The sequence below is a fragment of the Rosa rugosa genome, chromosome 6 (assembly GCF_958449725.1).
Source record: "Rosa rugosa chromosome 6, drRosRugo1.1, whole genome shotgun sequence".
NCBI lineage: Eukaryota > Viridiplantae > Streptophyta > Magnoliopsida > Rosales > Rosaceae > Rosa > Rosa rugosa.
In genome coordinates, this window is record NC_084825.1 from 39346366 (window position 1) to 39357806 (window position 11441).

The 11441-nt window shown below is 39.7% G+C and overlaps 2 protein-coding genes across 2 annotated transcripts; one reads left to right on the top strand and one right to left on the bottom strand.

The window, feature by feature from the left end:
* The first annotated feature begins 2417 nt into the window (after nucleotides 1-2417).
* LOC133714515 (pentatricopeptide repeat-containing protein At4g01030, mitochondrial) lies at nucleotides 2418-5947 on the top strand. Its single transcript, XM_062140633.1, has one exon. The coding sequence runs from the start codon at nucleotides 2465-2467 to the stop codon at nucleotides 5192-5194; it is 2730 nt and encodes a 909-aa protein (XP_061996617.1). The 5' UTR covers nucleotides 2418-2464; the 3' UTR covers nucleotides 5195-5947.
* On the bottom strand, nucleotides 5635-8508 carry LOC133714516 (abscisic acid receptor PYL3-like). Its single transcript, XM_062140634.1, has 3 exons — nucleotides 8080-8508; nucleotides 7220-7435; nucleotides 5635-6379 (listed from the first exon to the last, which is right to left on the bottom strand). Exons 1-3 carry the CDS (start codon nucleotides 8200-8202, stop codon nucleotides 6164-6166), a joined length of 555 nt encoding a protein of 184 aa, XP_061996618.1. The 5' UTR covers nucleotides 8203-8508; the 3' UTR covers nucleotides 5635-6163.
* Nucleotides 8509-11441: the final 2933 nt, after the last annotated feature.

An 11441-nucleotide genomic window follows, 5' to 3' on the forward strand; every position in this document is an offset into this window, starting at 1 on the left:
TAGAGATTTGTCTACAAATTATTTGACCAATATTTTTCTTCATTTAAAAACACTGAAAGTTGGTCTGAACACGTTTAGGGTTTTCTTATTCTATAGAGTAGCACTAGGGTTTTCTCCATTTTGCCTCGTGCTCGTCCTGCGGCACGTCTCTGCGGCGTTGTCGTCGGACGGGTGGTCTTGTCTTGCCGTCCCTCTTCGTCGTGCGAGTATGTTTGCTGTTAGAAGTCTGGTTGCATGGGTGTTGACTGCGACTAGCGGTAAGCGGCGGTGGTCCGTTTGGTGGAGGGGTCGGGTTGATCCCGTTGGGGTTGCTGATTCCGATCTGATCAGAGTGGTAATGGATGATGGTTGGGTCTGGTTGGATTGGGAGGCGCGGGGTGGTGGTGTAGCGACGAAAGGGTCGTGTTCCTGGTTCCTTTTGTTTGGTGGATGGTTGAGCACGCGATCCAAGTTTTACTTGGATGGCAATAGAGGGGTTGATAGGTGGAGATCGTGGTGGGTGGGGCGCCGCTTGTGCGGCGACGGAGATTGTCCGTCAAGGGCGGCGGTAGGATGGTGGCGGTGCGACTGGATCGGGTTTGCCATGGTGGCGGGCTTGGCTGTTACTAGTGCTTTAGGGTTTGGTTTTCTTTTATTGTTTTTATTTTGTTGGTAATAAGACACTATAGGTTGTGGCAGAGACAATCTTCTCTTCCGCCTTCTAGTGGGACGTTCCTATCTGATTTTGGATCAGCGAAAATGTCTGGTTGTGCACAGACGAGCATTATTGGTCTTCTAGTGGGTCGTTCCTGTCTGGTTTTGGGTCGGAGGCGATGGCGGTTGGAGTAGTTGTGGGTTGACGGTGTTGACAATAAGGTGGTGACGATATTGGGTTTACTTTAGTCCCAGGTCGGAATGTCCGGCAATCCTTTTGGTCGGGTTTAGGTCACAACGAGTGTTGGCTTGGTCAATCAAAGCTGGTCATGTGGACTCTGGGTGGCGAGTTAGTGTCTTCACAAGTGAGTTGTCTAGTTTCAGTGTTCTTCTTGGCTGGATGAGAGGTGAGATGTTAATGCTCCGGCGCTTGTTGTCTTTGCCATTTAGTTGTAGTGTTAGTCATTATAGAGTTCCAGTGTGAAGTCTAGTGGTCATTTCTGTGTTAGAGATGTTGCCTAAAACTCGTTGTAAGCAGTTCATTATTAATGAAGTTCTTCTTGATAAAAAAAAAAAAAAAAAATTCTTCATTTAATTAAATTCTTTCCTATAATTTTTCTTTCCAAATAGCATTAATATATGGAATTAGGTGTCAAGAAATAGGCATTCACTTTTCTTTCCAAATATTGATTAATTTCATCCAAAAAAATAGCATTAATAAATTGAATTTGGAAAATACGTATGTCTAAATTAAGAAGTAAGAAAAAAATTCCATTTTAATAGCAGTCATTAATTATCATCTATAATCTAAATATAAGGAAAAAAAACAAACAGAAAATAATAAACTAAAATATAACGTTTAAACCCTAGCTACATAAAGAGAAAATAATGAACAAAAGAACATATATAATCATATAACTATGTATTTTCACATTATATTTTCAAAATTTACAGGAACGCAACAAAGGTTGAACTCATATACATGTGTTATGCAAATATATTGATCGAATGTATGTGCAAATCTATTGACTGAATTACATAAAAAAATTTCTATTCTTGATTGAAGTAAAAAAAATTGTTGTTTAAATCTAAGCATGAGTGTAATGAAAAGAAAAAATGAAGAAAAAAATTCAAAATAATTTTTCTTTTAGAAAAAAACCAAAATAACTTGGAGTCATTAGATTTTAGAATGATAAGGTTGTCTTTTTCTCAATAATTACATGGCATGATTTGACAAATAGGTAATGTGTGAATGTGACATGACATAACACCTAACATTAAAGCCACGAATCTTAGACCTCATTGAGACCATAAATCATTTTCCATGAAAAAAAAGACTACAAAACTACAACTATGAAAGTATTACTACCACAAAATCTGACTCATTAGCAAAAATTTAAAAGAAAAAAATTTAGCAAAAAAGGACATTAAACTGTCTGCCACTCAAAATTAAGGCACAATGCCACAATGGCACTATAAGGCTATGTTTGTTTCCCGAAAAGTGGGCATTGGGAAAGAAAATACTTTCCTTTCCTGCGTTTGGGACAACCAAGAAAGGGAAACACTTTGCCAAAGGAAAAGAAAAAGTAGAGGAAATTGGTTCCCTCCCCCCCTCCTCCGGATTCACTTTCCCAAAGGAAAGGAAAGTGATTCCACCAACCAAACATGACCTACGGGCTTTCACCAGCTTAGCCCGGTCTGACCGAGCCGGTTCAACAGAATTGTGCAACAGAATGAACCCTATCCAATACTAAACTAGTAAACTCCAAATGAAAGCCCTCCAATTTACTCCTAACTACCTTGGCTTTCTTGGCTCAACTATTACACCTCCATGGCCAAACTAGCTCCATCTCACCTCCTTCAAACCTCATTAAGCTCCAAGCCAACATCTTTGCCTAGACTGTCTTCAACCCTTACCTTGTTGGATGACTTGGGTCAGTTGGGTGAGCTCAAGACTTTGAGTTCAGTGAAAGCAGTCCATGCCCAGATGATAAAAATGTCCAACAACAACAAAATGGATATAAAGGCAAAATCTTTGGCCACCTGTTACTTGGAATTTGGTGATTCTAGGTCAGCTGCAATGGCTTTCTTTGTGGGTTCTGCACATTATCTTCCATGGAGTTCTTTTCTAGAAGAGTTTAGAAGATATGGGAATGACCCAGAAGATGTTCTCAAGTTCTTTCTTGAGTTTCATAATGGGGGAGTAGTGTTTGATAGCGGAGTTCTTGGTTTTGTTTTGAAACTTTGTGGGAATTTGAAGGATTTGTGGCTTGGGTTGGAAATGCATGCTTATTTGATCAAAAAGGGATTTGATTTGGATGTATATTTGAATTGTGCATTGATTAATTTTTATGGGACTTGTTTGGGCATAGAAAGTTCGAACCAGTTATTTGATGAAATGCATAAGAAAGAAGATATGTTGTGGGATGAGGTTATCAAGCTCAACTCAAAGAAAGGGAGATGGGTGAAGGTTGTAGAATTGTTCAGGAATATGCAGCTGTCATTTGCTAAACCCAATAGTGCTACGATTATCAATGCGCTTCAAGCTTGTGGGAAAGTGAGAGCACTCTATGAAGGAAAGCAAATTCATGGGTATGTTTTAAGATGGGAGTTAGAATCGAATTTGTCAATATGCAATTCCCTTATTACCATGTACTCCAGAAATGGCAGACTAGAATTAGCTAAAGCTGCTTTTGATTCAATGAATGATCATAACCTATCGTCATGGAACTCGATTATCTCTTCTTATACTGCACTTGGTTGCTTGAATGATGCTTGGATTGTTTACTATGAAATGGAGTTGTCTGATGTCAAGCCGGACATTGTGACTTGGAATTGCCTTTTGTCCGGTCATTCTCTTCACGGCTCGTATCAAGAAGCACTTGCCATCTTGAAGAGAATGCAAGATGCCGGGTTCAAGCCAAATTCAAGTTCCATTACTAGTGTTCTTCAAGCAGTTTCTGAATTGTGTTTGTTGAAACATGGGAAAGAAATTCATGGATTTGTAATTAGAAATGGGCTCGACTATGATGTTTATGTAGGAACTTCTTTAGTAGACATGTATGTGAAGAATAATCGTTTGTCCTTTGCTCAAAGTGTCTTTGATAACATGAAGAACAAAAACATTTTTGCTTGGAATTCCTTGATATCAGGGTATTCCTTCAAGGGTCTTTTTGAAGATGCTGAACAGCTGTTAAACAGTATGAGTCAACAAGGAATCAAACCGGACTTAGTGACATGGAATGGTTTGATTTCGGGGTATGCAATGAAGGGTCGCCATAAGGAAGCTATAGTGGCAATTCATCGGATGAAAAGTTCAGGGTTAACCCCTAATGTGGTTTCATGGACTGCTCTTATATCAGGTTGTTCACAAAATGAGAATCATGCCGAAACCCTCAAGTATTTTCTCCAAATGCAAGAAGATGGTATCAGGGCAAACTTTGCCACCATATCCAGCCTACTTAAAGCTTGTGCAGGACTATCTTTGTTGCGTAAGGGTGAAGAGATACACTGTCACAGCATACGGAAAGGTTTCGTTGAGGATGTATTTGTAGCCACAGCACTCGTCGATATGTACAGCAAGGCAGGCAATTTCAGAAGTGCCTATGAGGTCTTTAGGATGATTAAAAACAGGACATTAGCTTCTTGGAATTGCATGATTATGGGATTTGCTACTTATGGCTCTGCAAAAGAGGCCATTTCTCTTTTCAATGAAATGCGCGGAGCTGGTCTGCAGCCAGATGCTATAACCTTCACAGCTTTGCTTTCTGGTTGCAAGAACTCAGGTTTAGTCGATGAAGGATGGAAGTTCTTCGATAGTATGAGCACAGATTACAACATAGCTCCAACTATTGAGCATTTCTCTTGCATGGTAGATATTCTTGCAAGAGCTGGTTATCTTGATGAAGCTTGGGATTTTATTCAAACGATGCCATTAAAGCCGGACGCCTCTATATGGGGTGCTTTTCTTGCTTCCTGCCTAACCCATAAGAACTTGGAGTTTGCAGAGACTGCAGCAAAGAATCTTTTTGAGTTGGAACCTCATAATCCAGCCAATTATGTCTTGATGATGAACTTATATTCTCTATCAAACAGATGGGCGGATGTCGAACGCCTTAAAGATTTGATGAGGAAAGTAGGGGTGAAACACAGCCCTGTATGGAGCTGGACACAAATTGATCAGAAAATCCATATGTTCTGCGCAGAAGGGAAACCTCATCCAGACTTGGGAGAAATATATTTTGAATTGTATCATTTGGTTTCCGAAATGAAGAAATTAGGCTATGAGCCTGACATTAGCTGTGTACATCAAAACATTGATGCCGTAGAGAAGAAGAAGATGCTGCTGAGTCACACAGAGAAACTGGCCATTACCTATGGACTGATGAAGCTGAAAAATGGAGAACCTATCAGGGTGGTTAATAACACAAGGGTCTGTTCTGATTGTCATACTGCAGCAAAATACATGTCAGTGGTGCGAAAATGCGAGATTTTCCTCAAGGATGGTACTCGGTTTCACCACTTCAGGGAAGGTAAGTGCACCTGCAATGACTGCTGGTAAAGACAGCTAAGATGTAGGCACATAAGATGAGAGTTTGACCCCAACAGATGCACGACTTATGAGCAAGAGTTCAGCTGCTTGTCAAATTTAAACATTGCTCTTTCACCTGTATGAAGTTTCAACAGCTTAGTTGTTAATAGACATGGAGCATACACATGGCTGACCAGCACGAACAGAAATCAAATTATGGATTTCATGTTTCCTGTGAAGGCCCTCGTATATGCGAATTCTTTCTTTTGACGAATCATACATACAAGTTTTTTAGTTTAAGTCGTTCACAACATGAACTAGAACGGATACTGTGTGGATTTCATGTTTCACAAAATTGTACAGTGTATATTTATTAGTCCCCCCCTCCACAACAATGAATTTATGTAAGAAAGAAACTGATTTTATTAAACTTCAACATGTTGGTAATCCAGTAAGTGGAAAAACAGACGTAGAGCAATTACAATAATTTATTACGAATATGAATACGAATACAAATACAAATACACAAGTATATACAAAACAAACAACAAAGCAGCGTGGTGCTTCTCCTGAATATCCTTCCTGCACTACAAGATGAAAACCCCAGCCCATAGATACCATCTCTTTGCCAAGACAAATTTTTACAGAGCAGAGTCATACTAACATTTGTACCACCATGCACAAAACCACCATGAAAAAAATAAAATTCACAGTAACTTTCCCTTTCCAATCATGGAGAGCTTATAACAACCTACAAAGTCCATCCTTCAAACACAAGTACGACGAACCACAAGGATCATTTTCAGAGTAAGACAGACCATCCAAGAGCAGTTGGAAAAGAGAAGGATCTTCATCGGTCAGAAATGCAAAAACCAGCGATGTTCCCAAAACTTCTGTGAATGGAAGGAAAGCTCCTACTAACTCTACACAGCATCGGAGACAAAAACGACAACCGGTATAACTATAGTCATCGCGCTCCTGTTTCATCCCCCAAATCCGCTAATGATTGATAGGTTCTGTTCGATCCTGGACAGCCATCCTCTCCGAGACATCAGCCAAAGACTTGAGGTTGCACCTGATCAGGGCCTCAACAAAGTAGCATGTCTCATCCTTGGTATTTCCATCAGGCACATCCACCACAAAGGATTCGATAACTAGTGTCCCTGGTCTCCCATCTATAACCTCAGGATGGACGGTAATAATTGAAGAGTAATTCTGCAAGTTTCAAGATCATATAAATGAGGTTGAAATTACCACATAACATTACAAGAATGAAAATGATTTTTCAAATCTTAGGGGGGAAAGAGAAATATCTTGGGCCACATATCACTTTGTATACATCATCCATGTGTATGTAACATGTGAGTTAAATGAATGGGGCCTAGCATATATACAATATGCGTCCCCCTTGAAGACTGTATGCTTGACTGTCACCTGTAAGCTGTGGTACCTAGTATCCTATACATATTCAATTTACTCTTTCCAGAAATAGAAAGTGAAACAATGAAATATGACTTTTCCAAGCATGGAAAGGTGTAGTAAACCTCATTTTCCACGAGTTAGGAATAACCAGGCAAATGAGCAGTGATGTCATTTACCTGTAACCAAAGCGTCATTTTGCTGCTAAGTTTTATGCATTACAAGGGTTAAAGTTCATAGTCTACACTCTAGCCCCAGATGATCAGGGTGTCAGGACCAAAAGTAAGATTACCCTAAACCCCAAATGGATAATATTCAAAAGAAAGCACAGATATCCAAGCAAGCAATTCAAGAAACTATTGTTACTATTTTTGTACAGAAACAAAATTAAAATCATTTCCCAAATAGTTTTCTACTTCAGTACTGCCATGCATACCACAGGTTTCAGTTTAACTGATCAACAAACTATTACAGCCATCGACGGTTCACATTAGACTGTAAGAGTGCAAGCAGATTGCACTAACTTATAAGTGCTTCTAAAATATTTCTCTCAAAGACGAGTACTTCCCTTAATACAATAAAGACGATACAAGGAAGACCACATCAGAAGGAAATAGAGACAAGAAGACTACTTACCCTGAGCCTATGATCACCACCAACGATCCTGATGCCAAGAATGTGCTCGTCGTCATCGAGAAGCTCCAGCCTCTCAGTGCTGGTTGTTGCTGGAAGCCCAGATTTAACATTCACTTCTCTAAGACTCCCAATGCCAAGGTCCCCCCTCATGATGCACCTGCTAACAAAGGGCTTGTACTTCTGGGGTTGATCAAATCTCCTGACTAATGACCATACCTAATAAAGAAAACCAATTCAACTCAACAGCCAATCCAAGACAAATACGGCATGAACTAGAAACCCAATTGTTAAATTTGAACTAGTCTATGCCATAAAACATCAACAATCTGTTTGGACACTAAGAAAGTCCAAGAAATGATACAGACCAAACATGTTCCACTTTTCATAGAAGTGAGGAAACAAATGGTAAAAGAACCCTTTCACTTTTCAGCTATCAAATGGATAAGCCACAGCAAAATGAAAGAGCAAGCAATTTTATGACCAATTACTTCAAATTCAATTCTCCAAAAGTCCAAGCCTCCAAAATCACAAGCACAGACCAAACCAGTTGAATCCAAACCCCAAACCCAAGAACAAACTCCTCAAAACAACAAATCAAAATCGAATCTTCAAATACCCCAAACAAAGAAAAAAAAAAAAGCTGATTACTTACTCAACTGAGCCAATTCAGCCACAACAAAGAAAACCCAGAACCAAAACCAGCTCAAAACAACCCCCAATCACCCAGATCTCCAAAGGTCAACGACAACCCAAAAATCGTTAAAATCCTATCTTGAACAAAAGTAAAACAAATTAACACCCACCCAAGACCCAAAACCCAAAACACCCACAACTCCACCAATTCAGACAGAAACACTTACAAGATGCACAGGGGCTTTAACATGCCTAACCAGAGCAGAAGTGCACTGGTTCTCTCTGGGTTCGTGCCTGTGATGCCTCCTTATATATTGGGCCTCCATTGAATCACCTCCAACGCTGCTCATTCTCTCAATATCTCCCAATAAAGCTTCTTCCTTTGCCCACAAATGAGGAGGTATCAGAGAACCCAAGACAGGAAAACAGAGAGACTTCCAGAGAGGAAAGACTGAAAAAGCCTTTTCCTTTGTTTGTGTATGTTTTTTTTTTTTTTTTTATTATTCGAAAGAGAGAGGCTTTGGTGTAAAAAAGGTACGAGCTTTAGCTTACCTTAAGCTTAAGCTTAGCTTAGCTTAGCTTGGCGGGTTATCATAAATCTGTGAAGGAGAGAGAGAGAGAGAGAGAGAGAGAGAGTCCACTCTCCACCGACAATGGCAATTTTTTAAAGGCCAAAAGCTGCGATTACCTATTAGTTTATTCATTTTCCAGCTTATCTTGTTGGTTGGAGTTCTGGTTTAGGGTGAGGGTTACATGGTGGTGATGGGGGATGGTGGTGACAATCCAATCTTTACCATTGGTTTGGGTTGGTGGGCAACTAGTGGGGTGCCTTTTCTTTTTTTGGGTGCTTTTCTTTTAGGCCTAAGTGGGTACGGGCACTGTTGGCTTTTGTTTGTATTTGGAACCCTACTAGTGGATGGTTTTTAAAGTCAAAATTTTGGGGAGTGGGGTTGGGGGGAAGATGATGCTAGATTGCTAGTGGCTGCTTTGCCTTAGTTGCTTGGCATGACTGTTTCCAGATCATCTTTGTTAATATTTTAGTTGATGAAGATCATGACCGTATAAAACTTCCTTGCAAAGTTCATCAAAAATAAAAAATAAAAATATACTTCCTTGCAAAACAATGAGCTCCCTTGGTGGATTACAAAAAAAAACAATTGCAAATTGGGGGGAGATTGGGGAATGGATGAGGTCAATATATCCCTTCTATTACTGAAAGTGATACGCAAGATTTTTTATTTTATTGGGAGATTGTCCAAAATGATAAAAAAAATTGACCTTTTTTTCTCACAAAGTATTTGTTTTTTTCTGAAATTTCTAATGTGAATGTTGATTTTAATACATTTTTTGAAAAAAGGACAAAACATAGGAGTCCAAACATTGTTTTTTTTTTTTTTTGAGAAATAGATAACTTCATTACTTATCCATGGCCAGAAAGCACGTACATCACTTGTTGTCTCATACCAACAGCTCTAGATGGCATAAGCCGCCAAACAAATGACAGGTGACTCTCATTGTAAACAAATGCGCACAATTAGACAAGCGACAAACAAGAGAAAACCGCAACCTAGTGAAAAATACATGACTCAAAGCAACTGAACAACAAGTAAGTTCGCCTAGAGACCTCAATTGGTGTACGAAAATACTAGTAGATTGCAAAAAGCCTCCCACATATGTAAGATCCAACAGGTCACGAGATATGGTTTGATGACACCACATTCGAACTAAGGCCCAAACGACCCAAGATCGATCCTCTCCTTCTTGCCCTTGAATATGGTCAGAGACTACTCTCCCGGTGGCGGAACACCACCAAAATCCGGCAAAACCAGTAGGCAGATCGTTGATTCCTGGGTCCCAAACCCAGATCTTCCATAGATCTCGTGAGTACCCCATCCCACTGATCTGGACCCCTAAGAACACGACATCCAGACTCAGTGCTTGACCAATCCCGTCGCCGTCGTCGATCTGCATCCACAACAACCACAGCATCATGATCTTCCACCAAAGCAGGGCTCCGACTCCCTTCTGCCAAGACTCTGCTGCCATTCTTGTACCTCCATCGAAAATCTTCCAATCCCTATAAGAAGGGAGGCGCCGCTCGAATCGGATCTCGGGTCTCCTCCTCCAACCAAGAAACCATCCCCGCCGGAAGCTGAGCCAATCCAAACAGCATGCAATCCACCCTTCCTTGAAACAAGGAAAGGGCCGATCAACAGCCTGGAGCAAACGAGGATGTGAAGGCGGCAAAGGCTCCATGGAAGCCAAACCATAGGGACGGCGCTAGGGTTTGTCGATGAGGAAGAGGAAAGTACTAGCCGTCACCGGCCTGAGGTTTGCTAGAGCGAGAGAGAGAGTTCTCCTAGGTTTTTTTTTGTACTATACGGATATCAATTCCGTTGGATGGAGTCCAAACATTGTTAGCTGAGGATCTTTAAAATTTATTGGGATCTGAAAAGTGTTTATTGAAGGTCGGTATAGTATTTATTAGAGATCAATAAACTTTTTTTTTTTTTTTTGAGTAAAACATCATATAGATTTTCATTAATATAAAGGTAAGGCTAGAATGACCATTACATATCCTTCCACTACCATCTACCGATAGACAAGAAGTTGTAATAAAGAAACACTACACGTTGATACATAGGATAGGACCATTCATTCGACTGTCATACTCAATAAACGTTTTATCCTTCCGTTTTATGCTTCTGCTACCATCAATAAACGTTTTATTGAATTTACTAGAATCCATAAAATAAAAAGAATTCATATTTTACCAATTTAGGTAGAGCGATGGGGAAAAAATCTCCACTTGTGCGTTTTTAGGTCAAGTACCAGTAGATTTATCTAATATACAAATCTAGAGACTTTTCCGAGTTGATATAGATTTATCATGGTAGATTATAAGATTTTATTTCAATTGTAGTTATAGTTCATTGAATAACTTTCAGTAAATCCTTTGCATCAAGAAACCAGCAACGTTAGGTACTGGTTGTAATTATTGTGAGGACGTTCCAACTGTTATCGACATCTTACAACCCAAAGGCACTAAAGGATGTATAACACAAACATGGAGCATGGAAAAGACATCCCGACCTCCTTCACTCTTGATGCAATCACTCAAAACCATGTCATTCATCTTGTATGGCCTTCTTCAGCTTGCTGCGTTGAGGAGAGGTGTGTTTCTTTGAAGAATCAACTGACTATAACTTATCAGTAACTTTTTTAGAACCCGTAAGGGAAAGCTCGATCACATAATAGAGCGGGCAAAGATAATGTCATTCTTCAAACAATTTAATTATGCAGCACCCCCTTAGGATGGACCTAAGATAAGAGCACCAAAGCAATATTGGAGCCGTCTCCTAATTCTTCTCTTGCAAACTTAAAAAGCGCTTTTAAGTTTTTTAGAAGTAATTTCAAGCAAGCCTCAAGACTACTAATTAGATAATGTAGTTAGATAAGACAGTTTCATTGTCGTTGAGATAAGATAATGATCAAGAGTTGTTTGATCCCTTTAGTCATGGGGATCACCATTGTTTGGTTTATCCTTTTGTGGTTACCTAGAAATAGAATTCAATGAATACAACAAAGA